The 26146-nt window shown below is 41.3% G+C and overlaps 1 protein-coding gene across 1 annotated transcript in view; it reads right to left on the reverse strand.

Moving 5' to 3' along the window:
- LOC108876975 (MAM domain-containing glycosylphosphatidylinositol anchor protein 1) overlaps positions 1-25108 on the reverse strand; it is a 153742-nt gene extending 128634 nt beyond the window's left edge. Inside the window, exons 1-2 of the mRNA XM_018666844.2 lie at positions 24497-25108; positions 23063-23152 (exon numbers count right to left, since the gene is read on the reverse strand). Coding sequence (XP_018522360.1) covers positions 23063-23129 — 67 coding nt within the window. The 5' untranslated portion in view covers positions 23130-23152; positions 24497-25108. The remainder of the gene's footprint in view (positions 1-23062; positions 23153-24496) is intronic.
- Between the last annotated feature and the right edge of the window lie 1038 nt (positions 25109-26146).

Consider the following 26146-nt stretch of genomic DNA (forward strand, 5'->3'; position numbering starts at 1 on the left):
CAGGTAATGAAATTCCAAAGGGAACCTCAAGGAGGAAAGTTGAGTTCACCTGCACTCAGAGTGAGAACCCATCCAAAGGACCTGTGTGTGTGTGTGTGTGTGTGTGTGTGTGAGAAAGAGAGAGTGAGAGAGAGAGTGCAAACCCTTTAGTGTTTGTTTACTGCTGCATTACTTAAGAATAGAGATAGAGAGTCCCTTGAGAAGCCTTTGTGTGTTAGCTTGCATACACACGCCTTTTGTGTATACAATTCTCATGTGGAAGGTGAACTTCTCAGCAACAGTTCAGGAGATTTATTGTCAGTGTCCGGTTTATGAAAGGCTTTTCAAACACAACTTACACTGATGCTGTGCAGGTCATGTACTTTTTCTTAACCTTTATTTGTTATGAGCAATTTTGTTGATGGCAACGTTACTTTCTACAGAAACATGTGTAAACTGCGTGTACACACACAAACACACGCAGTTTACACACACATACACCTGTAAAATGCAGAGGACAACCGCAGCCTGATCTATTGGTCACAGAGCTTCTCCACTGGAGACGCCTCTCTAACTTTTAGGCCACAATTAATTCATCAGCAATGAAATTAAATAAAATACTCAATGTAAAATCTAAGACAGGTCAATAACATCAACCTCTCTGTCTATGAATGCTGCAGTATTACTCCAGTGTTGCAGAACGGTCAGTAAGTGCATAAGATGCATGGCTATACTGTGAACTGGATATGGTATGACAAAATTGCCGCCCATTCTTTCAAATAGAACTTGCTCACTCATCACGCGCAGGCCATGATGCATGACCATGGCTGCTGTTCCCCTGGCTCCACCTGGCCTGCGTCAACAAGGTTTGGCCCACTGGGACATGCGTATACTGTGGTTGTATGTGGAGATGATGTAGCTGGTGTCACAGAAGAGTAGTTTTTCTAGGCTTTGAGTAAGTTTTAAAGATTATAATCTTGATGGTTTAAAAGCTGATACAAAGCACAATCACTGACACACACTAATGGCAGGATTACAGGCCATAAATGTCAGAAATTTCCTATTAAGTTCCTTTATTAGAGCTAACCTGGCAATAGCATAGATCACACTCATGAATGCAATGTAGATTCACACATACAGTACAGATATAGTATTTAGATAAAAATATTCCCATAAAAACACAACCCTAGTATATACATATTGTCAGTGCAAACATACATAGACACACACACAGAATGGTCTCAGTGGAGGGCTGAGGTAAGAAGTTCAAGTCAAGATTAAACATTCAGATAGGCCAGTCCCTGGGAGAGTCTCCTTTCCCAAAAAAGGTTGAAGCAATCATGGTATTGTCCTTCTGGTGAATGTACTTTGTGTTCACATTGTGTATGTCTGCATGTCTCCCTTAGGTAATACAGCCCTGTGCACGTATACATGTGTGAGTGAGTGTCTATGCAAATGTCTTGAAAGAGCCTGTGTGTGTGTGTGTGTGTGTGTGTATACATAGGACAGTGCATTGGCTCGGCACAGCAACTCTCCTCACAATTAATCAGCCCTGCCATCCTCCCCTCCCTGGGAAATGGATGTAAGCAAAAAGTTAAAAGACTTAATTCATAAATAAATCACACTGTAAATAATAGGTGTTTGCATTGCTTGCGACAGTAGACAAGGGTGTATGTAAGCCAAGGGAGGGAGAAGATTTACTTTCACATGCCACACATGCTGGATGAGGCAAGACCGCTGAAGGTAATAAATATGCACTACCGGTGGCTGGGAGTGAATACAACAGGTACAAAACAGGCATAGAATGAGGGAAGAATGGATGAAAAAAGCAAAACAGGATGGGGGAAAAGAGAGGTAAATAGGGAAAGAAAAGAGAGGGGGGAGAAAGCAGTGAGGAGGGAGTAAGACAGAAGGAGGGAGACTTTTTTATTGTGAGGTTAGACATCGCAGATTTTCAAATAGCAGCAGATAAAAGTACAGATACTCCTCTGGCTTCAACTTGTAAATCACCCTGGAGACGAATGCGAAGGGAAAGCCATTTTGCTTGACTGCTGTTTTTATATGAAATATCCACTATGAATTCAAATGGCACAAAAAATACATTTGAAAGAATAATAGCTACTGTAATGTAAAATTTGAAGGATGAAATCCAAAGTTATTATTTTGCTTAAGAAAATGTTAACCCTTTTAACATACTGGATCCAGCACACTGAGGGCGCAGCAAAGAAACAAAGCCTGAGAGAGAAAATACTTTTGAGTTAAGATTTATCCTCCATTGATACTGGATAAACAGGACCTTGAGGTGGTTTTGGTTCAATGCGATTGCAGTTTAAACACAGGCAGAGGCAGACGAAGCACCACTGGCACTGCTTTACTCTTTAAACACACTTACTCACAACACATGCTTAACGCCATGAAATGATTAAATATTCACATGCAAACAGAGAGGGGGAGAGATAATCACATGCACTTACAATCTACTTACTCAAGCATACATTTTCCAGTTTGCCGTGAATCCTTTACAGGTACTGAGCCATAGCCTATAGAGTTATTACACCTCCACAGTCTCTCACTCCCCTCTCTCCAGTTCAGTTTCTCTGGGTCTCTCTTTTTCATCCTCTCTCTCCCATTATTAGCTCATTCTCTGGCTCGGTTTCTCTCCCAACTCATCTGGAAAACACAGCCATCACTGAGGTCATTGTCTCTCAATGAATGGTCATTACTTTTGGGATAAAACACACTTCTGAGCACTGCTTGGAGCAACAACAACCATTTCCATTAGCTGCCTGCCTTTTGTAGCCATTTCAACTGGTCAAGTTAGAACTCAAAGTGGTGCTACCTAATGCCTCAACAGCCAAAATCACATCCATTGCCATTTAGTCATATCCTGTACTGTGCTATACTATACCTGACAATTTCCTTTTGATACTCTCTTAGATTCTTGCATCAATATGCTGTAAATAAGATTTCATACAATTATAATGACGCATATAAAAGTAAAATGCACTGCACCTATTACAGTTAAAAAAAAAAAAAAAAAAAAAAAAACAACACATGAAATATAATGAGACTGTTTCATAGCTTCAAGTGAGATGAAGAGGAATAAATTAATCCTTTACTGCTTCCTCTGTTTTCATTGTCTTGTCTACTCAGAATGACGTAGGTACTGTCTGGTTCATCCGGTCCAACCCTGTACTCACGTTGTAGCAGTCCCTCAGTCTTTTGTACCGGAGTACATCATGATATGAGCCACTGCAGTTCAACCTGTGATATCTTGTAAAATCCTCAGATGCATATATGGTTTTGTTAGAACAAATCTGACAAGGAGATGTATCTGAAATTACAGTGGAAGTTTCCTGCCGCTCGTTTGCAGAGATGAGCACCAACAGAATCAATGTTGTGACAAGCAAAGATCATCTGGCTTTAACTACACTCTGTACCTCTCTACAGATACACCAGTGCCTTCCTCATTTCATTTGTGGCCAGACAGATGTTCTACACCTTACTGAGAGAACTGTATTTTGAATTCAATCCTTTTCACACAAACGCATATACACACACAAGCGTCTTCAAATATCTCTCCCTATCCCCCTGCGGAGCCTGCCTTTTTCTCAATGACTTTCATTTTTATTAGAGCACTTGGCATCTGATTAAATCCCATTTGGAGTGTTAATTAGCTAAGCTGCTCTGCTCCGGCTGTCTATACACTGAATAAGGTCAAGACAACAATGACAAAACCATCAGGTTTCTTCGAGAGCAACTCAGAAGTTTAGTGACTATGACAATATGTTCCTTTATTTCATTGAATAAGTCAATTTCTTTTGATCCTAACTTGAATAGCTGTAGAAAAAAGAGAATGACCTGTACAAAATTGATTGAATTCAGCCAGCAGCCTGAGCACTGCTCTAACAAGACTGTCCTCACGACAAGAAAGGCAGCTCTGGACATTTTTTTAAAGTGCTTAAAAATCCTGTTTACTTTTCTTAGAAAGGGACCTCTTGCAGTTGCCAATAATGACTGTCCTCTCTTAGCCACAAAGGTCGAAGTACTGTGACACTGTTAAACTACCGTAAAAAGTCTTAGGGAGGTAGGTGTGAGTGGATGGTTATGTGTTCCAGGTGTATGGCTTTGATACCGGAGAGCACTGACTGAGTTCCATATCCAATCCACAGAAGATGTTGTTTTTCTTTAACCCTGCAGTACTTCATCACCCTCCCAGCCAAAGTAGTTTTAAAACTGGCCCTAATTTATCTGATTCCTGTGGATAACTGGCCAAAAATATCAGTCTCACTGTCCAATTAAAAGACATTTTTAGATTTTATAACATGTTCCTCTGTGTAATGGCTTATGGTTTCATAAGATATCAGATTTTGTGAAAAAACTGTTGAAACAAAACTTAACTTTTTCTGAATTAATGAAAAGTTCTGAAGATACAAGGTTTTCACAGGGCAGTATATAATATGGTTTCATGTCAAGGTGTTTCCTGTGCACTTAAAATTGAGTTTAAAGGGGAAAATGTTTTGTTGTTTGCTTTGTTCATTGATGCAAGACACAAATGACTGTTTTGGTGTCATCCCTTCAGAGTGGGGGAGCCATGGCAGCTTTGGAGACAACATTTTGCACAACTGCTTAACAACTACTGGGAAAAATCTTTGTAGAAAAAGCAAACACACCAGTTTCTCCCCTGACAGTAGCCTCAAAAACACAGGTCGGAAATACCTGGAAAAATCTCACTGTTATTCAGTATTAGTTTCTCTGCCTGCACATGTTGAATTCAACAACTCCAGGTAGTTTCTATGGTGTCAGAAGGAATTCTTGTCTTCTGTTGTTGTTACACTTAAAGATTAAATTACAAGATTAATTACGAATATTTTACATTTGTTTGTATGAGTCAAAATCTTTGCCATCCATTTAAATTTTATGCCACATCTGTTTCAGTCTAGATTCTCCTCTAGCCATACCACCGACACTCACTGTAACAGCAGCCTGTGTTGCCATGGCAATTAACAAGACTTGTGAATATCAAAGTCACAGAGACAAGAGGCTTATGACTTTCACACAGAGAGATCACTCAACTGACAAATGGATTAATTAAAGCTTGGGCTTACTTTTACCCTGAAAGCACTGGCTGTATTATTTCCCCTGATCACAGGCAAACAAAAATTTCTCAGCAACAGCCAACATTTTATGCAACGCTCCACATAGTAGTACATTCCCAAACGGTTTGTGTCACTTCCGTGGGAACATAATATGCGTGTGTCTGCACATTTTACTGTGTCGTGGGGACACTTGATTTCCTGATTCCTTTCGGGGACAGAAAGCAAGCGCAAAGATGTAAATCAATACATTTTAGGGTGAAGACTTGATTATGGTTTAGGCTAAGGTTAGGGTTAGGGGTTAGGGAACACAGCAGTGCACATATGAGTGTGTTTGTACTACACACTTGTTTCTGCGGGCTTGTGCGTGTATGTATAATAGGTTCTAGTTTTACTCCTTTTGGCTTTGCTTGTTGTATAAGCAGAGCACACCGATGAATAATGAGGCTATTACAACCACAGCAGACCACAGAGCACAGCTTGCTCTCATTCAATAATGTGTGTGTGTCCTTGTGTGTACAGTAAACATGTGTGTATTGTAAGTGTGTGATCCTCTTAGTCAATATGCCTGATGGACCCTTGCTCTATATTTTCTTTTTATGAAACACTGCTGCTAGAGCATCACAGGTAATTCAATATTCAGTTTATGGAATGAGTCCTGTGCAGAATTGGTAAACTTGTGTGTGTGTGTGTGTGTGTGTGTGCAGATGTATGGCTGATATTTAAAAACTAAATACATACACGCATGCATTCGTTAGAGCATTTTATTGACCTTCCTTCATTCTCAAAGCTCTATACTTAAAATTACTTCACAGATAGTATACGTGCCTCACCCCTGTGCCTTACTTTACTTTTAATGAAATCTATTTGTAACCCCATCCCATAATTTAAAATATCCGCTCCACTCCAGAGAAGCAGCAACAATGCCCTGCTGAAGTCATTTTCTGAAGTACAGTGAAATCTGTGAGGATGTCCAGGCCTGTAGCAATCAAAGTAAGGCATAGGAAGTGGCAACTGTCACACACTACTCTCCTTCAGAGCGAAAGAGAATCAGGTGTTGCCCTTTCAAGTCCTTCATCAGTATGATGAAGGAGAAAGCTGAGAGAAAGCAGCAGGATTACCCTTTTGATAACATTACTGCCAAATGCCACAAACAACAATAAGGAAAAGATGAGATAATTGTGTGTCTTTGTGTGTTTATTGTATGTGTCAGGAAGAGAAACAGGATAAAATGCAATAGAACTCCTGGCCTGTTGCAGACTCAACAGAATTAGCTTTTTTTTTTTTCAGCCGTTCAGGGTCAACTGCTTTATACTCATACTATTAATCAAAATTAGATAAAGAAATGTTTTTTGTTTTTATGTTTGTTTTTTACTGAATAATTTCAACACTTTCCTTAAGTAAAAACTGTAAAATAAAAGCTTCACTTTGCCTTGCTTTTATTGTGAAGACACACTTTCGCAAGTCATAATAATGGCAGTAAGGTAAGAGGTTTTTCTGTGGGATTCAATATAGACATGGTCAGATCCTTAAAAAGTGTGAAACTGAATGTTTTGGAAAATGAAAGAAGAAAACAGAACATGACAACTATTAGATAACAGAATTACAATAAACAAAATTTGCTGATGGTTGCTTTCTAGTCACCAGGGGACCAAAAACAAAAAAGAGATTTCTTGAAAATGTGTCCTAGAAAAAGCACATCCTTCAAAACCTTCCTTGAAGTATGCTTAGTTGTATTTAAGACAGCCAGCCAAGAAGACAGCACATCTCTAAGTGACCTTGTGAACTCCTACAGCTTCTGATAATGGCTGCTCTGTGATCAGTTCCCCTGTGTAAAGACATCTTTGCACCTCCCCAGTGGTTGGTACTTCTGTCCCAGTTCAGCTTTGAGCAGCGTGAGAGGACAGCGAAAGGGAGAATCCAACTGAAGAGACAATTTGCTGAGACCGACAGAGTGAGTTTCATAGGTGGGCTTACTGGACTTTTTTTTTTTTCCTCTCCTGTCCTCTGCTGGAGTGGTTTTATCACAGCTCATTATTCTGGTCTTTACTTCAAACTGCTGTTACTGCTGTGAGAAATCCAAAGTATTTTGTGTGACCTCTGTAATTAAATTCTGATATTAAAGCCCCAATCTACAGTATGAACACAACCCCATCAGTCCATTTGTCACATTGTTTTCCATTGTTTAAGTATAGTGCCAAGGTAAGCTTTAAGTGAAGAATGGAGTTTAAAGTTTAATTCACTGGCTTCTCTTTATACAGCCTACTGTTCACATCCTTTGTGAACAGTAGGCTGTCCATTGTGTTTCTATATACAAGTAAGATCAAAGAAACAATCATACTAATCACTCAATATTTATAATGACTACTGACAGGTCGGGGGAAATGAGTCACCCACACTGAGAGAAGAAGGGAAACGTATTTATTCCAGTGTGTGTTTTTGTTTTGTGCAGAGAACCCAGCTGTGAATATGCCTAATCAGGTTAAAGTTTTAGCATGAACATTGTTCATCAATACAAGATCAGATATTAACCAATGATACATCGATTATAGCTCTGAAGAGGTGACAACAGGCATAATTAGTAATAAAAACAGTAAAAGGAAGGTGAAATAGAGGGAGAAAGATAAACACTTGAATGTGCAAACACACACACACACACACACACATACAGAACAATGTGTCCGCTTTGTCTTTTTTCCTCAATTGACTTCATTTACAGATGTCCACCCATACATATACATAAAGTGTGATAAAGAGAAGCAGAAAGATGAAAACAATTCAAATGCAGAAACAAAGTTCCCGACTCGTCCATGAGCGGTGTGATCATCTCACTACACTGTACAATATTGACCTATACAAGAATAGTGTTTCAGTGTCTTGGTCATAGACAGACCCTTACATTTAATCAGTATCTGATTTAAAAATATATATGAAAAGAGAGTGTAATGTGCTAACATGTAAAAAATTACGAATAAAATAGATTCATTAAGCTCACACATTCTGTCTGCCCTCCCTTTATTAGCTTTAATAAAAAGCTTAATTTAAAAAGATCACTTGACAAGCTCAAGGACAACAGCTAAAACAAAAAGTTAACCTGGTATGCTCACAAACATCTAACAGGGTAGTATCAGCTCTAAAACCAAGCCAAAGTACATTCATCAACACACTGGCAGGGAGCCGATACCGTGGCGAGGCGCATTTATATTGCATCAACAATTTTCAATTCAATTTGGCACCAATAAAAACCATATTTTCTTGGGCAAGGATTCAAAGCCTTTGTTGCCAAACAAAAAGCAGCAATTAGAGAAGTAGGCATCTTAAGGAAAGATGAAAGTGCATGAAATCCTTCAGTTACCAATTATGACATTCATATCTCTTATGGGTGAAGTATCCTTAGTCTGGTCAGGCTTTTCAATACCTCAAACAATGCAAAAATGTAAGGGGATTTTTTGTAAAAATCCATTTTTACACATTCCAGTGTGATTTCATATTACTCTAATTATATCGTATTGTTCTTTCACATAATACTTTGCATATAATCCAGGTCCCACTGTCTGTCCTGGTCAAGGTTTTTTTTTTTTGCCCCAAATTATGATTTATTTATATTTTCCTACATAATACAGCTGCACATGGTGTTTTGTATAATATTCATGAGTGTCTGTTAGTGCCTGTGAATCTGTTGTGGCAGGAAGCTTTGGAAAGTTTTTGGACAGCCTCTCTTCATCTCCTCTCTCCATCTCCAACATACTCATGGAAATTCAAGTGCAGTACCACTTTATTCTGAGAGTTTGGAGTATTTGTGAAGTCAGTATGAAAGTATACTTGACATGCCGTGTCATGGAAACAAAATTACAGAAAATCATCAGACGCCACATGTACATTACATGAACTAGCTCTGATCATTAAAGTATGGTTATTATAATAGCTCTAAACTAGCACTCTAATTTTAATGTAACTCCCTACTTGTTCCTGAGGACAGCATCAATGATAAATACAGTACCCATACCCCCTTTTGAACAGAAAAGAGTAAAATGAGACATGCAGCAGGATTTATTTTCAAGTCAGAGCCCAGACGTTTGATTCAGTGCAGTGTCATAGCTGCTTTGTCTTGGCTGTAATGCTCCACACAAAAGAGCAATATGTTGTGGTGTAAATCCATCAGCTCAAGCAACAACCTCATCTATTTCAATGTTATAATAATAATTGTAAGCATATTTACATAACTACAATATGATTAGCCTCCTGTTGTCCACATCAACAGTTTTGTTCATTTGGTTGTGTCATTGTAATTGGTCTATCTTTGGACAAACAGAGGACTTATCCATCTCTCTAATGTCAGTGTATTTCCATCAAGTGCACTTTAGGAGTCCAGGCTAGACAAAGAGATAACTGTAAATGAGCTGCATGCACACCTTCACTCTGTGGTTCACCCCAACCACTGCTGATGTTAGAAACGCACTTGATAACGTGTGTTACAGCAAAGAGGTAAACTTGTCATACATATCCATTCCACATCCTGTATGAAGAAGCCCTAGGCCTAAGAAGCCTCCATGGTTTCATTTGAAATGCTGATAAATCCATCTCAGTCATCTACCATTACCTCAAAGCAATTAGCTTAACAAGCAGGAATGAGCGGTGCAGTAAGTGTTTGATGGACTTTCTTTCCATGGGTTCCTTTCAGGCTACATACAGTATAGGCTGCCTTCCCTAGTTGGTAGAGTTAGTTGGCGCCAGATGGAGCCTGTATTGAAGCAGACACTACTGAGGGCAGAAAAGGTGCTTCCACCACCTCTGCATGTATAAAAAAATAATCTTTGAATTCGTATTTGTAATAACAGCTTAGATTCTCCGAAAAAGACAGGAAACTAAAAATTATTTTGACTACAGTTCTTCTAACAATTTTCCATGCTTAACAGACTCAAAAATTTAAACAGGATCAATCAAGTGTACTTTATCTTCCCTGTGCAGACAGTTAAGATATTTCAAGTTTGCATATGCCTTCAACAAGAACATTCTGTCTGATACACTGAAGAAAAATGTACTGTATCGACAGGAATTTAAGACAGGAAAGAGAGCAAGATAAAGAGAGTTGCGCAGAACAGACAGAAACAGAGAGAGAGACAGAGAGAGAGGGCACAGGCGGAAAAAGACACAGACAGCAACAGTGTCAGAAAGGAAGACAGAAACTGTTGAATGTGTAATGACGTCTAGTCCATGACCCTGCTTTTTCAAGTGAGGTCCCCAGAGGTATATATTTGGTCCTATAAGATGAGCAGCTTTACCCAAAACATAATTTGCAATTGTTTTTATCTAAAATAGTTCTATATGTACATGAGTCCCTCCCACAGTTCTACTTCCCTACTACTACTACACAGTTACACTTCTCTAAACACCACTTCACATATAGTGTAGAGACGGCGTGAACAAAATTATATTTCTCCGCATCTTTGCACCCTGAACCCCTCCTGCCTTTGTCCTTACAAATCTATCCTCTCCATTTCTTTCATCCACCCTCCGTTCCCTCCTTCCTTCCTCTGCGGCCCACTTCTGCACAGAGGGAATGGCAGCAGTGGCTTCAATAATTCACTTCCCCTCAGAACAGGTTGTGTTTGCATTGCAGGGTGCTGCGGGCGAGAATAGAGAGGGCGAGGAAGAAAGATTAAAAACAAGGAAGCATGAAGAATGAACTTGAAATGGATGAAGACTTTGAATAGAAGGACAGAATGAAAGTAAAAGAAAAAAAGTACAGCAGAGGAGAAAGGCTGTTGTGAGTGATCATGATGTGAAAAAACAAAGAGGGGAAAAAAAAAAGGTGTGTGTGACAAGTTAGCCTCATCTGTGCTGCCGCATTCACTTGTAGTCTCTTGTGGATGTCCTAAAAGGTGAGAAAGAGTAAGATAATGGTCTTATCAGAGAATATATTGAGAAAGGGTCCCCGCACAGAAGGAGGAATAGAGGAAGGTGAGGATGGGTAGAGTCTGATAAAACATGAAGCAGCAGTAAGCAAGCACCTATCACCGAAACATTTTCACTGCTGCAACCTGTGAATACTTCACAACTAAGAAGTATGAAGTCTCAGAGGTCTCTGCCCCCAGATAGTATGAGAGTGATGTGTGGTGGTTTCAGGAAAAACTACTACTTCTAAGTCAAAACTTAACAGTATAATGTCACTGTTGTGTTTGCCCATTGATCCATATGGTTTTATTAGTGTGGTATGTCGACATCTAATAAACTAACCCTGGCCTGTATAGCATCTGATTATGTTTCAGAATACCAACATAACCAAATGATGAATTGACACATGGACTGTTGGTGGAACAAAACAAGACATCTGAACAATTTACCTTGGGCTGTGGGAAATTTTGTGATTCATCCATAATGGACATAATGAAACACTGTAGCCCTAGTGGATAGACAAACTGAGCTATAATTTTCAGATGTTTTTTCATAAATTCTTTCCTTGGTTCAGTGGTTAATTACAGAGAAGAACATGGACAAGTCCAATAAACTCAGCCAGTTACAGAAAAGGAAATTAGATTTGTTCCATTGCCACAATTCCTAAAACCTTTTTGTGAGTCTGTGTGATGATTGAATTTATCTTGTAACTGGACAGTGTGATCCACTAAAGAAAAAATAATGTAAAAATACCCTAAAGTAAACTTTTCAAATACGATCTGGGCTAAAACAAATAAAGTTTAGGTCGCACCCTCATTCCCGCTTTCTCTCGCTCCCTCGCTCTGACTTGTTCCCCCTGCTTTTTTCTCATTTTCCAAGCCCCTCATCGATATAGCTCTCTCGTCCCTAGGGAAGCCTTTCTTCCTTTAGCTGCTCTGAATCTGGCCCTGCCCTTTTCAATGTCACTCTCACTGTGGCTCCCTCTGTTTTTTAATATGAGCCTTTCGCTTTGCCATGTTTCCTTTTTCTCCTCTTTCGTAAGCCAGACCCAAGTCATTTTTACTGAATGTCAAAATTCAATTAGATTTCATCAGCTTCACCTGAAGTGGAAAGGTGTTGATAAATAAATGAGGTGATACATTTCAGAGAAGTACAGTCATTATGTCAACTTAGTTTTACATACATAAAATGATGTAACTCCAATTTCTTTTTACATCACTTTAAAATGTAAAATGCTGTCTTAAAATATGTACATCACAGCTGCTCAGAAAACCTGCTGTGGCTACTGCCTGTGTTTTGGCCATGAGATCCAAGAAAGATCCTCTGGTTTTGTTTGGATAAAAGTGAGAAATTCACCTGATATTTTATCTTGCTTGGCAGCACCTGCTCCTCAAGTGAGGGATGTCTGGATAATTTTTTTAAGTGGAATAACACTTTGGCTAACTCAGCCAAAGGCATCATAGTGATGGAGTCTGAAATATAATCAAAGTCTTTAGGATTCATCCTCTGGGCACCACGAATGTCATGAATGGTAATCCGTGTAACAGTTGTTGAGGTAAGGATCAGAGTAGTAGACCCACCAATTGACCGACATTTCCGTGCCACTATATAGCTAAAAATATTTGTGTTTAGGTGGAAGGTGGGCACACAAACACCAACAACAGCCACCAGCTGCAACAGGCAGGCTGCACAGGACACTGCTGTGACACCTTAACACTGAGAGAGAGTGTGCATGAAAAATAGTTAGGATGTGTGCAGGAGCCAAAATGGATACTTAAAAGTAACATCGTGCTTCTGCCACTCCAAGTGAAATTTATGAATGAAAAAAAAATGTAATTGTGTTAAATAACATCTGGTTCAATTCCATCCACCAGAAGACAATTTGGAACATGACAGGTGGCATGGATGAAGCGGTATTTGAGCTTGTTTGATAGGGCAGTGGAAGTATGTTAGTCAAAAAAAAAAAAAAAAAAGAAACACTGAACTGCAGTGTCATGCACACTCAGCTAGGCTCTGTAGGCACCAGGCAGCATGTTTGCATAAAAATACAGTAAATTTATTCGGGTTTTTTCTGTGAATAACAAATTCATGCCAGAGTTACAACAACTACATTTGTCTTCAGCTAATGTAACAAGCATTTCATTTAATTCACAATGAAAGCAACTGTTTCATTTCAGCCTCCTGTTCATCCTGTCCGTTTTACCTGCTTTCACCCAAACCAAACCACCTTTCCTCATGATGCACCTTTCCCTCTGCCCTCATTTCCTAAGGTCTGCAGCTAGCCCAGGCTGTCTCCTCGCTCCCCAGTGTCAGGCCTCCACACCCTGCTTCCCAAAGCCTGTCTGCAGTTTTCAATGACAGTGTGCGCCATGTCCTATATATGCAGTAAGTGGAGAGGGTGGGTGGATGTTTGCCACTGAATCGGCGGATGATAGTGAGAAGATGACAGGGCTTTGGAGGAGAGAGGTGCTGGATATAAAGAGAAGGAGGGATAGGGAGGAAAGAGGGAGAGGGTGAACGAGGAGGGAAAGTGATGACGGGAGTTAAAGGGATGTATCTGCTGAAAAGGTTTGGGTGAAGGGAGAGAATTAGGGTGGAAAGAGGATGTAAAATAGAGAATCGGTACATTTTATTTGACATGTTAAGGGTAGCTATATGGATGGCTGGGAAAGGAAAAGAGGATCAGAGAGATGAGAGGAGGAGGGAAGAGGGGAAGATGACAGGAACATCTTTTTTGACAGGTAAAAGTTTAGTAGATGGGTAAAGACAGAATTGGGGGGGGGATCAGGATGTGGAGCCGGTGGCAGGTAAATTGCTACACTGACAACATGGGGACTTTTCAACACATCCAGCAGATTATGCTCCATCTTCCTCTGAGCCAGCCGGGATGCATGGAGAAAGACGGGAAAAGTGTGAGAGCAGCAAGCTAAAATTTCAAACATTAAAAGTGCCAGAAAATTTTACTAAAACCATCATGAGCAGAGGAGGTGGAGGAAGAGGGGGGGGGGGAGTTTGCCACCGAGGGAGAGTGAGAGAGAGCTAGAGAGAGAGGGAGAGGGCGAGATCTCCAAGCAGCACGCATCACTGAATTATTGAGGCCAGACGTGTGTAGGAGCAGAAGATAGATTTCCAGTGTTGATCCCTTCCTGCTGTCAGAAAGTTTAGTTGGACATGACCAACTCCAGCAGTTGTGGTTGTTTTGTTGTTGTTCGAGGGTTTTCAGCGCGCACCGCGGGGGGAGGCAGAACATAAGTGGGAGGAGCAGCCTCTCAAAGTGTGGATTTAGGATTGTGTGTGTGTGTGTGTGAGTGTGTGTGTGTGTGTGTGCGCTTTCTGTGACTCTTTAAGTCAGAGCATCTCTGTATGATAAGGTTTTCCCAGGCAGTCGGGAGCTATGTGCAGGTTTTCTATGAAGTGACAGATCAATATACGCCTGTGCTGAAGGCGGCGACAGGCAGCTAGAGCAGCTTCCTGCATGCATGGTACTTTGCACACTCTGTGACACACCAACCATTTGCTTGGTGTGAGTCAACAATACTGCAAATATTTTAAAGCTCTCTTAGGAGATTTACACCTAAATGCTGGCAGACTGCACCAATACCAACAGCCAAAGGTTGTCAAAATATCTGAATACTAAACACTGCCAAATATTATCACTGCAACCCTCATTTGAAAGACTAACTTACATTAATGGAAATAAGGTGTGTGGTTATTTTATTTTTACACAACTTAGTTGATGCCACTAAATGAAGTGCATGTTCTAACATTCTGTCATTAACTTGACATAAATATGTAATGTAAGTGCCATTGCATAAATGCTCTATGTTCATGATGCATAATTGATAACTGATTCATGTGATTACACAATTACATGCAATAAATAAGTAACTAATTTACCTGATGTAAGGTTAAAATTCAAAAATGTAGATTAAATTCATTTGTTACAGTTTCAATACAATACTACACGCTAATGCTACATTTAGTGGAACTGACAGAGCTGAGTTCAAGGTGAGCAGATGTCTCTCACAAGGCTCTGTTATATGGCACTCAAAGTCTTACTTATTGACATCTGAAGCCAAAGACTCTCAAGGACTCAAGAGCGTCTTTTCATGACAAGTGGACAGAGTTATTTTGTTCTACTCATAAAATGGCTTTGTTTCCTGTTTGTGTTGAGCACCAGAGACCCCTCTTTTTCATAGTTGTGCATGATGAAAACATGAGATAAGCTGAGAAAAGTCATGCTTGTTTCTTATCATAACTTGTTCTCTTACACTTGTCTTAACTCAGTTTGTTTTGTATTTTCACATCTCAGGAAGACTGAGCTAATTATTTGTTCGCTTTAATCACATTTTAAAGCGGCACCTTTTAAAGTCGAACAACATGATCTTACAATGATTTGCTAGTCAAACTTAAGGTCTCCCTTCAGTCAGACACGTGTTTTGTTTATTGCTGCCATACTTGGATGTTCGATCATCACTGTGCAAAATGATGTATGTGCAGGGGCACTAGAAGTCTGCTTAAGTTTAAGACGCAAGTAGTTTGGAATATGCAACTGATTCAGCTTTTTGTGGTAAAAATCATATCAGGCACAAATCATTACTCCAAGCTGAGTATGTTTATGCATCCATGTGTAGTGGAGATTATTAAAGCCACAGTGCGTAAGATTTAAAAAGTTCCAACTTTGATACCCCCCCAGTGGTAGTAAAAAAAAGACACTCGGGCAATGCAACACTGAAAACAACACATAAAATGCACCTATTTTGACTGTAATTGTCTCTGTTTTCTACAAACACAGCGCAAATAACCACATAAAAAATCTAGACATAGTGGCTTTGAAATTTATGCAAAAAAATATGAGTGCTGCAGACAAAAGGAGAGGAGGGTGAACGAGAAGAAAGAAAGGAAGAGAGAGAGTGACAGTGTGAGAGAAGTGCAGGAAGAGGCAGACGGTCTCTGATGTAAGCCATGTTCTCACCGCTGTTCACAACCGTCCTGTCGCCTTCATGAATAAGTTAGGTGCCAAATGTTCCCTCCCTCTCACGCCCATGCATGCAAACACACACACGCCGACACACACAGACACACTAAAGCCCTTCTTCTTTCACTCTCAAGATACCAGAATTAGGCCCCATGCACACCAAAAACAGAACTAGACATAACAAAACACACCTACACTCCCAACAGCTTTGTCTTTTTGTGCCTCTACTACAGTATATTAAAATATTAAGATGCTCTGAACTCCTGAAATTGCACACAAAAGCACAAATGAAGACACACATGTGCATATTCCCTCCTGAAGCGGAGCCAGCAAGAGATGCTTGATAATGTCTGACAGAGTGACTGGAGTACAGAGGAGAAAAGTGAAGTTTCCCTGACAGTTTTTCCTACCCACAGGGTACCCACGTCGTCCTGTTACGCTCTGGACCACTCTCATCCAAAGAGGTGTGTGTATGCATGTGGGCCCGTGTGTTATTACTGTGTGTGCATGTGGGCCTGTGTGTGTGTGTGTGACACTGACTAACATCCCGGTACAGAGTGAGGAGAGTGGGTGAGAGTGAGGTAATGATCTATGAGTTCAGCTAAAGGTAAATACAGTGAGAGATGTTTATGCACGTGCATGTTGGCATGCGCATGTGAAAATGTGTGCGTGGGCTGTCATGTGTGTGATCGTGCGTGGATGTGATATGCATGAACAAGAACATCATCATCCAGGAGAGAGAGTGAAACACAATGACAGGAAAAAAGAAATATAAATGAAGAGGTAGAACGAAGGTTACATGATGATCTGTGGGCAAAAAAATTTGAATAATTTTGTCAGCACTTCAGCATAGACACATGCTGCTGGGGCCTGCAGTGATTCTCAACTCCTCCTCATCAAACTTCTTTGATTTTGTCTTGCTTAACATTGAAAAATGGAAATGTAGATGTAAAAATGTATTAGTCTGTCAATCTACATTTATTTATGTGCAATAAATAAAGATGATAGTGATTTAAGTTGTTTCAAAGTGTGGATTAGTAAAGGCTGACAGAAAAATGATAAATGTCAACAATGCCTTCCAACAGGTTTTTTTTTTACTAAATTAAATAAAACGGACCTCTTAAAGGAAAAGTTTGACATTTTAGAGAAAACACTTGAACCCACTCGTGGTACAATTAATATATAGCTGGTGCCAGTAGCTGGTTAGCTTAGCTTTGCTTTAAGAGTGGAAACTGGGGTAAACAGCTAGCCTGGCTCTGTCCAAAGTGTTATATATTAATAATAAAATAAATAAATAAATAAATATACACAAACATTTGACAGCTCACTTTTTTATGAGGGCTTATGTGCTAGACAATTTCTTGGCTAGGAGCAGTTGCCAGGCAACCAGTGGAGACTTCAGAAAGTTGGTTCTGGCCAGGAAACTGTCTAGCATATAATCCCTATAAAATAACACCTGTGAACTGTCATTGTTGTACTTTTGTTTTTGTATTGATTAAGCAAATTAGATATACCGTGTTAATTAGGCTAGCCGATTCCCTCTGTTTCCAGTCTTTATGCTAAGCTAAGCTAAACTGGCTGCTGCCTCTAGGTTCATATTTATGTTACATGACAGTGTTCTCATCTAAAGCCCTGCAAGAAAGTGAGCATGTTTCCCAAGGTATATGCCATACCATATTATAAAACTGTATAGCCTCATGTTTCTACTTCAGTCTTTGCTCGTCTCTGTCTGTTTACCAGCTTATGTATCATGCCTTGGGAGGAGAGACACCCACTGCCCAATATCATTAACTACTGAGCCAGATGAGGCAGGAAGACAGTTTATACCTCAGTCCTAACACACAACTTGCAGTACATTATTAACACATACATACAGTATATTACACCAAGACTTGAAGACTATACTTTCTAAAGAGATGTATTACTATCTCACCTCAGTGAGGCCCCAGTGTGCCAGACTGCCCACCTCTGCTTGCTGCCTTGTGCCCACCCCGGGCTCAGAGTGTAACTGGTGGGAGGCAGAGTGATAAATCAGACCTCCCAAGACGTTGTCTTAGTGCTCTTATCCTTTACCCCCAGGTAGTGAGGCTAGTATAAACCACAGTCAACATATCACTTTGGCCATAGGCCTATGGCTCCGCTGCTGACCTCTAGGTTAATAGAAATGTTGTCAGGCTTTAATATCCAGTCAGCCATACAGGGGGAAAAAATAGGAAACTGGAGAGGAGAGGAGAGAAGAGGAGAGGAAAAGTGAGGAGAGGAGGATCAAGGGCAAAAAAGTGGCAAAGGATGAGCTGAATAAGCAGCAAAACAAGGAAATTACATACTGTATTGTGTATGTGAATGTTCTCAAGGTGTGACCCTTTTAATATTAAGGCGGCAAGGGCTACACTGCTACACAATGGACCTAGTTAGCATGAGAAAAAAAATGAGGAGATAATTAAAGCACCATGTGCACTAAAATTTTTAGCAGAGGGGATGGGATCAGAGAGACTGACAGAGATGAACGGAGACAGACACAAAGAGAGGGAGGAACAAGGAGACAAAGAGGAGGAGAGTCAAAGTGGAAGAGGAGCGAGCAGATACCACCACTCACTCCTGAGAGGTGGAGCAGTTCACATCTAAACTTTAAATTGTTAATTGTGTTGAGCGACGGAGAATCTGATATACATCACAAACAATAAAGACACTTGCCAACATTCATCAACTCTCCAATTCTGCCAAGCCATTATCTCCTATCTGTTCTGTACAAAGAATAGCTCCTGTAATTACCTTGCACTCTACACCATAATCGAGCTTGCTTAGGAGACAAACCGCTGAGTTTTTCTGGACAAATATTGACCTGCTTCTTACGTCTCCTTTCAGTGGTGAGCAGTCAAAACGTGCTGCAGAGGAAGGCTGAAGAGGGTGAGCTCCAGATGTCCTGCCTATCTATCTATCTATCTATCTATCTATCTATCTATCTATCTACTTTTCATGTGGGCAGTTGGAAAAACTGTTTAGTCACCACTAATTAATTCGAAGGACTTTAATTAAACATAATACAGAGGGAAAGGTCACTCAACAATCATTACTGATCACATTCATGTGGAGAGGGTCTGTAATGAGTAAAGAGAGCGGTGTGTGTGTGTGCACGTGTGTGTGCGCACATGCACCTGTGAATCCAGTGAACAGTAAAATAAAGCGAAGAGGTAAAGAGTAGGAGGAGGATAGTAGATGTCAGATTGTGGGAGGTAAAAGATTATCATCATCAATGCTTTAGTCTCTTCCTATCACCATCTCCCCTCTTTCTCCCTTCCCCTCCTCCATTGCCTCAGAGCCAACCATAAATTATGGATGCTTATTAGAAAAGGGCAATATTCAGCATCCAAAATAAACTCAGCAGCAAGAGACATAAAAGAGACACAAACAAAAAGTGCTGATGTGGGGAGAGGAAGAGTTAAAGTCACAGGGGAAGCTAGTGGCCAGGCCAGTTAAACCTGGAATGATCTCTTTCTAGGTCACCGCCTTTCAACACATGCGCCATGCTGGGCTAATGTGCTGCAGCGAGTAAAACCCCACACATTAAGACGATGCTCAAATGTTGGGTGTTCGTCTACACACACACAGACTGCAATTTTTTTTAAAACTTGCAATGTATCCCAAGCCTTTCATTCTTCCTTGGGCAACATCTTCAAAGTGATAAATTTGTGCGCAATTTAGGCATATTAAACTTTTTCACTTTCTGCATCTTTCGTAGTGCTTTGTTCTATGGCCAGTGGCGAGGCCTCAACTACTCTGTTGCTGCAAGGCCCTTGCTCAAATCTTCAGAAAAAAAAAAAAAAAAACCACTGTAAAGCAAAATCATTGATTTATTTGATTTAAGTTCATTAAATTTCCTGTTAACAAGCACATAATGAAGCATCGTATTGCAGGCTAATGCAGTTTGGATTCCATCTACAGCACCAGCTAATGGTTTCGTGTGACTTTGTCGAGCAATCAATAATTTGGTGTCCCTGTGAACTCTGTTGCTTCACACAGAGTGCAATGTGACGCAGCAACACAGAGATGGAGAGACACTTTTCCTGGTACACTTTGTCTGCACTGGTGTCGCAACTGTTGAGTCCTTCAGATGAGGAGTCGCGTCCTGCGAGACTGTCTTAAAATTTGTCTTGAAACCTCCCCTAATCCTTAAGTATGTTGGTGAATGCCAGATGTGGATGCCACATCATGCTTGTAATGCCTTGGATTACAGTATATCCAGATTAAATGAAACTTGAAAATCGCTGTATAAGCGTATAGGGATATTTGTGATCAGCGTGTGAGGATGCTTATAAAAAGCTTATCCGAAAAAGAAGAAAGAAAAAAAAACTGGTAGGGTAGAGAGGAGAGGAGAGGAGAGGACTCTAATAAAAAAGACTTGGGTTTAAATTCTATTTACCAACTTGGTTGACAAAGCTTACTGTGGCAACAACATATAGCGCTCAGCTTTTCCTTTTTCCTGTGAAGTAAAGCAACGTATTTCCTGTCCATTTGCAGTTTTGATGGACAGGTGTTACAGGCTTTTTGACAGCCTATCAAAATTCACACAAGTACAATCAATACTACACTGCTGCAAGAGAAACAGTGACTGGTCCACAAGTCCCTGCTGAGCCAGCAAACTGTTGCAGTGGGAAGAAAAGTGTGTCTGCCGCAGAAAAACACATCTCACTCACGCATGCACACATAAATACACACAAACACACACACACACACACACACACACACACACTTCACTCGTCGTGTATGCATTTGGCTCATGAGCTCGCACTCCCATACATGTACACACAAACACCTGCACGCAACAGACTCACAGCCATGAGCTGGGGGGGGGGGGGAACGCACTGCATCCAAACACACCCCTGAGAAGGCTACAGTAAATGAACCTCACAGCCGTCCAAAGCGCTGACATCAATCAGGCACGCTTTCACCGTTCAGCTCCCGATGGACAGTGAGTCGCATCTGTCTGCTACAGCAAGTGCTAAACAATTCCAAAGTGAGGGAAACCATTTTATGCATATCTGCATACACAGCGGGTGAGCATGCCAAAGTCGTTGGCTCCCTCCCCCGATCTTTCCTCCTCGTGTTGTTTACTGCAATTTTTTTGCAAATTGTGAAACGATTTGTTCTTCCTGAATGACTCTTTTTTAGCGACGATGATTTACCTACATGAAACAGTTGTTAACACAGGTACACACAGCTGAGCACCACCGCCACCACGGACCACCTGGGAAATGCGGGGGCCTCTGAATGCTGGCCAGTATGATTCTCACTAAGCTTTGGGACTTTTCTTCCCTCAGCAGTGACTGAAAGGCTCCTGTTGCAGACTAGACAAATAACCCATAACACTGGGGGGGGCAAAAAAAAAAAAAAAAGAAACAGAATATCATTGTTACTGGCGCTGACTGCAAACCTATCTGCCTCGACCCAGTGCATATTTGTGACAGAGCCCATGAGGCACACATGCACAAACCCTTCATGACAATCACTATATCACCCTGTAGAAAACCCAAAACTGTTTCATACGGTTATTATGAAACCAAAAAAATGAGGACGAGAATGCACAGGGGCAAACTGGAGATGTGAGCCTTCTGCAGGGCAGCGTAACTAGATCAGAAAAGTCACTTCATGAGGAGACAACTGATTGAAAAAAAAATAACACACACTCTGACAAAATGACCGCTGGCACTGAAAGTAACAAGTAAGTTCTGGATAGCATTTATTTTCAGTTTCAAAGCTTCAAAATGTCTGTATTCTGGAAAAATGGCACTGTGTACAGTACAGATGCATGGTAAATCATGGCTTTACCATGCGGGAAAGGCCTATACCTGTAGATATGAAATGATCCCACATAAGTACAAGTGGTGCAACTAAAACTCAGGTAGGTCCTTTTGCATTCCAGGGCCATGTTTGACACTCCCTATAAACACTGATAGGAAAAAAACTTTAGATCTGATCCAGCACCGTTACTGTACACAGACACTGTTTACAAAGCCATCAATATGTGTCACCTCGTGGTCGAAAATAAGAGAGCTCTGAGAGCTGTCTGTGTGAGATGGTTATAATTTACTTTAAATGCTGACACTCAGTGCCAGTGTGAAGTATTATTGGTACAAGTCTGATTAGTTAGCACGGACTTCTACATGGGCCTATGTGCTTCAGACAGATTGTCAGCATTTCTCGGCATGACAGCTGGCTGCGGGATTGCTTATGACAACAGCACTCTATGCTGCTATGACTAAACAGACCTTGTTTTCAATGGCTGCCACATGCCTTCAAACGTCAAAATCAAAGAATCAAAGATGACAGTTCAGTTTGTGTGTTTGCCTTGCCCGAAGGGACAGGGAGGATGCATATCTGGCCGGGCGCCTGTAGCTGAAGATACTGAGCCTTTGTAGTACAGTGAGGCAGCCTTAAGAGGGGACAAATCTCTGTTTTATCCTCAAAAACACAGTGTGACTGTCCTGTTTAACCCGACAAAGGAGAGCCACGTCTCAGAGAGCTCTGCCAGTCTTATTCTCCTGCTGAAACCTGTTGTATGTGCGTCTTTCTGTGTCTGTCTGAGAGTTAGTGCAGTAGGCATGGGGCGCACTGGCGAGTTAAATTGTGGCCAATCTATAACCCCCATTCATCATAACCATAAACCTTAAACAATAAAGTTTGATCATACTTTATGTAATAAAGCACTAATCTGTAGGCTTAATGTGAATTCCACCATAAAGATTCATATCAGCCCAAAATGGAATTAGATTGGATTTACAGTAGGTGGGTTTCCTCTCCACTTCATAGCTGGATGTTTTCCCAGCCGCCTCCTGTGACTTCTAAGAAGTAATATCTCCCTTTCAAGTTAATTTGCTGTCGATCTCCCTGAAGCTATTCTCGCAGTAGTTTAAACGCCAGTTATTAGACTGCCTCCTATTAGCGCGCGGTGCTATAACGCCGACAATATGCGGCACACAGAAGCCCTTAATTAAGGTTATGGGCTAATAATTGAACAAATTAACCTTGCTGCTGAAATGGAGCTCAGTCAGGCTGCACTAATAAAGTATGCATTGATGTAATAATAGGAATACATTTGTAAATATCACGTTCCTACCGTAAACTCCTTGGCCCCAGGCAAGAGGGTAGACACTAGAAAATAACAAAATCCAGAAAAGCTCCATGTTCAGCTCAGTTCCGTCATAACCTGAAAAACAGGGAGACAGAGAGAGAGAGGTGAAAACAGAGGCACACGGGGGAACAGCCTGCAAATGTATGTGACAAACAAGAGGCGACAGCTGAGTGATCGCTATCAACAAAAATAAGGAAGAAGAGATACTTTCAATTGTGTTTTCATGTTCAACTATGTCTCCTCCAACCCCTTAAGCCGTGAAAATAATATTACAGAGCAATTTACCCCCCCACCACCCACCCCCACAGCACAGCCTACATCGTTTCATTCAACTTAAAGGGCGGGTAATTCAATCACAAATCGTGGATTAGAAGAAGCTTACACGCAGGGGGCTGTGTGCGTTAGAGAATTGGAGATTGACAGGATTGTCTGCCGTTTAACGTGACTGAACTTCCTCTACCACTCTCCCTCGTTGAAACACAGGAGGGTGGGTGTGTTGTGGGGGGGGGGGCAGGTGTAGTCAGGACGAGAGAAAACTAAGGATTAGACTGCAGTATTCACTGAGGATTTGCTACAAGTGGGGTCATGCACTTTGGACCTAAAAACACCCACACACCCACACACTGCTTTTTCTTCAGATCAATACAATTATTCCTCCAGTGTTCCCTGCAGTAGTTAGAGGGCGATAGGTCGATTTCTTTTCTTTTTTTTTTTTTTTTAAATCCACTTTTTTATGTAATGGTGTTCATAGCCTCTTCTTTGAAATGCAGCATTACTGTTGTAAAGATCATCACATGATGGTGTTGATTCTCTGAGCAATTCATAACAAGCAGGGGACCTGCAGGATGAGAGGATGTAAAGCAGCTGGAGACAGGGGGCTAATGGACCCTCTAACGTGACTCCTCTGACCGAACACGAGGATTTCCTCCGGCGTCTGGCCCTTGAATTTGTATAATGGCTCTGAGCCGGCTGCATTGACAGGTTGCATTATACAGCGCGCCGTGATCAAAGTTTCATTATGCGATGCATGTGGGTTAATACCTGCATTAATACCAGGGTGCGCTGAATGACACTTGCTTATACTAAGATGTAGTAGTAGATGGTTTTATTGCCTGCATAAATAGGGATATCAATGATGCAAATTTGACGGAAGATAAAAAAAAAGAGAAAAAAGAAATAAAAAAATTTGAGTGTCACCGGTGAAGTATATTAACTGCAATTGGAGCGAAGATGGATCAACTTTGATACTGATGTAGAGGAGAGCTGAATTAAATGCTGCCTGTATTTCCAGACGCCCATCAGATGCACATTCCATTCTTAGAGGCGCACACAGGCAAAATGCAAAGTAAGTAGATAAAGAATATAACGCTGAGAAAATTGTAAAAACGCAGTCTCTGTATGGGCATGTCGCGTCTCTACCTTGTCTGCGAGGTGCCGTCCTTAGGGTCAGTCTGCTGCCCAGCGCTGTGCGCACTCCTCCCGGCTCAGCGAAGAGGAATTTCCTCCGCTCTCCGTTAGAACCAACCCACCTCCCAGCCTCTCCAGAAAAATAAAGAAACGTGTCGAAAAGTTATATATCCTCCTCCAGCGGGCGTCCGGTGTGAGCTGTTTTAAAAAAACAATTCCCGGAGAGTAGAATGTGGAGTTTGTCGAGCACCAAGACCTCTCAAATAATCTCCTCGGTGTGTTAAACTTTTATTTTACGCACGGAGAAAGCGGGCAGCTGGATCTCACCGCTGCTCGGTTCCACTGAGTCCCTCCCCCCCTGCTTCCAAAAGATGAAAATAAAAGCACTTTTCCTTTGAAAAACTCAAGAAAGGCTAGTTGGGCATGACAAAAAAAATCCTACATAACCCAGTCTCCTCTGTTGTGGATTATTTACTCTTAAAGGCGTGGTTGAAGTGGCTTTACTGTCTCTCTCTGGTGACAGTCTAGTGAAGCCCCCTCTAACACAATCATGCGCTCTGAAAATGAGCTCCCCTCCGCTCCTTCAATCAGCGCTGTGTCTGTGGACTCCAAGTGATGCTGGCCAAGTGGAATATGTGCGCAGACTGAGAACGACCGCCCCTGTCTGTGAAGAGAAGAGAGGAGAGGGAGAGAGAGAGAGAGAGAGAGAGAGAGAGATGGAGAGAGGGAGGAGGGGAGGGGAGGGAGGACAGAGGCTTACACATAGATGCGCTCAAGCCTCACAGCTCGGCACTGAACAGGTTGTCAAAAGAACAGCACTGCTCTCCTCTCTTCATTTCTTTTCACCTCCTCGCTCTCTCGTTCGCTCTAAAATGGGTTTTCGACCCTTTCGGACTCCGCGAGATGTCTTTTAAAGAGGCGAACGGGGCAGCTTTGGTTTTCGACTGTTGTCGACTCTCTGATGGAGTTTGCCAGCTGCGATGCCACCGATCGACAGTGCCAATTAGAACTGAAAGGCGCCCCGAAAGTTTTTGGCTCTAATGGGGAGTGGGGGGTTAACAACACCAACCCCCCTCCCCGAGGACCAATTATTTATGACAGCAAAAATAGACTGACTGTTGAGCAACTCCCCTTTCTCTCCCCTGCCCTCTCTCTCTCTCTCTCTCTCTCTCTCTCACACACACACACACACACACACACACACACACACGCAGCCTAAACACACACTTGCACCCAATCTCCCCTCTCTCTTCATTTTCTCCATTCTTTTTGCCGGCGGGTTTTCACCTCCCAATGTGGCCACAAGGGGGCAGGTTTCAGCTCATCATGTCTATCGGGATGCACGTGTGTGTGTGTGTGTGTGTAGTGATAGGGTCTGAAATCAGCGTCCCTTGTAAAGGGCCCTTGTATTTCCGGCCTCTCCATGAGACATGCTGGTTTATCACAAAGCAGTGACTCTGTGTGCAGCTGGATGGAATAAAACAGACACTTAAAATATCAAACAGCCTGCTTATCAGAGCAGAGCAAGCAATCTGACACTGGCAAAAAAGTGGCTTTATTTACACAAAGCTGCAGTTGTATGCATTTCCACCTATTTTTCATACTAAAACACTGTTTTATCTTTAATATAATATGATATGCATTTATTTTATTCTTTATCTA

This window comes from Lates calcarifer, linkage group LG2, assembly GCF_001640805.2.
Source record: "Lates calcarifer isolate ASB-BC8 linkage group LG2, TLL_Latcal_v3, whole genome shotgun sequence".
Lineage (NCBI taxonomy): Eukaryota > Metazoa > Chordata > Actinopteri > Centropomidae > Lates > Lates calcarifer.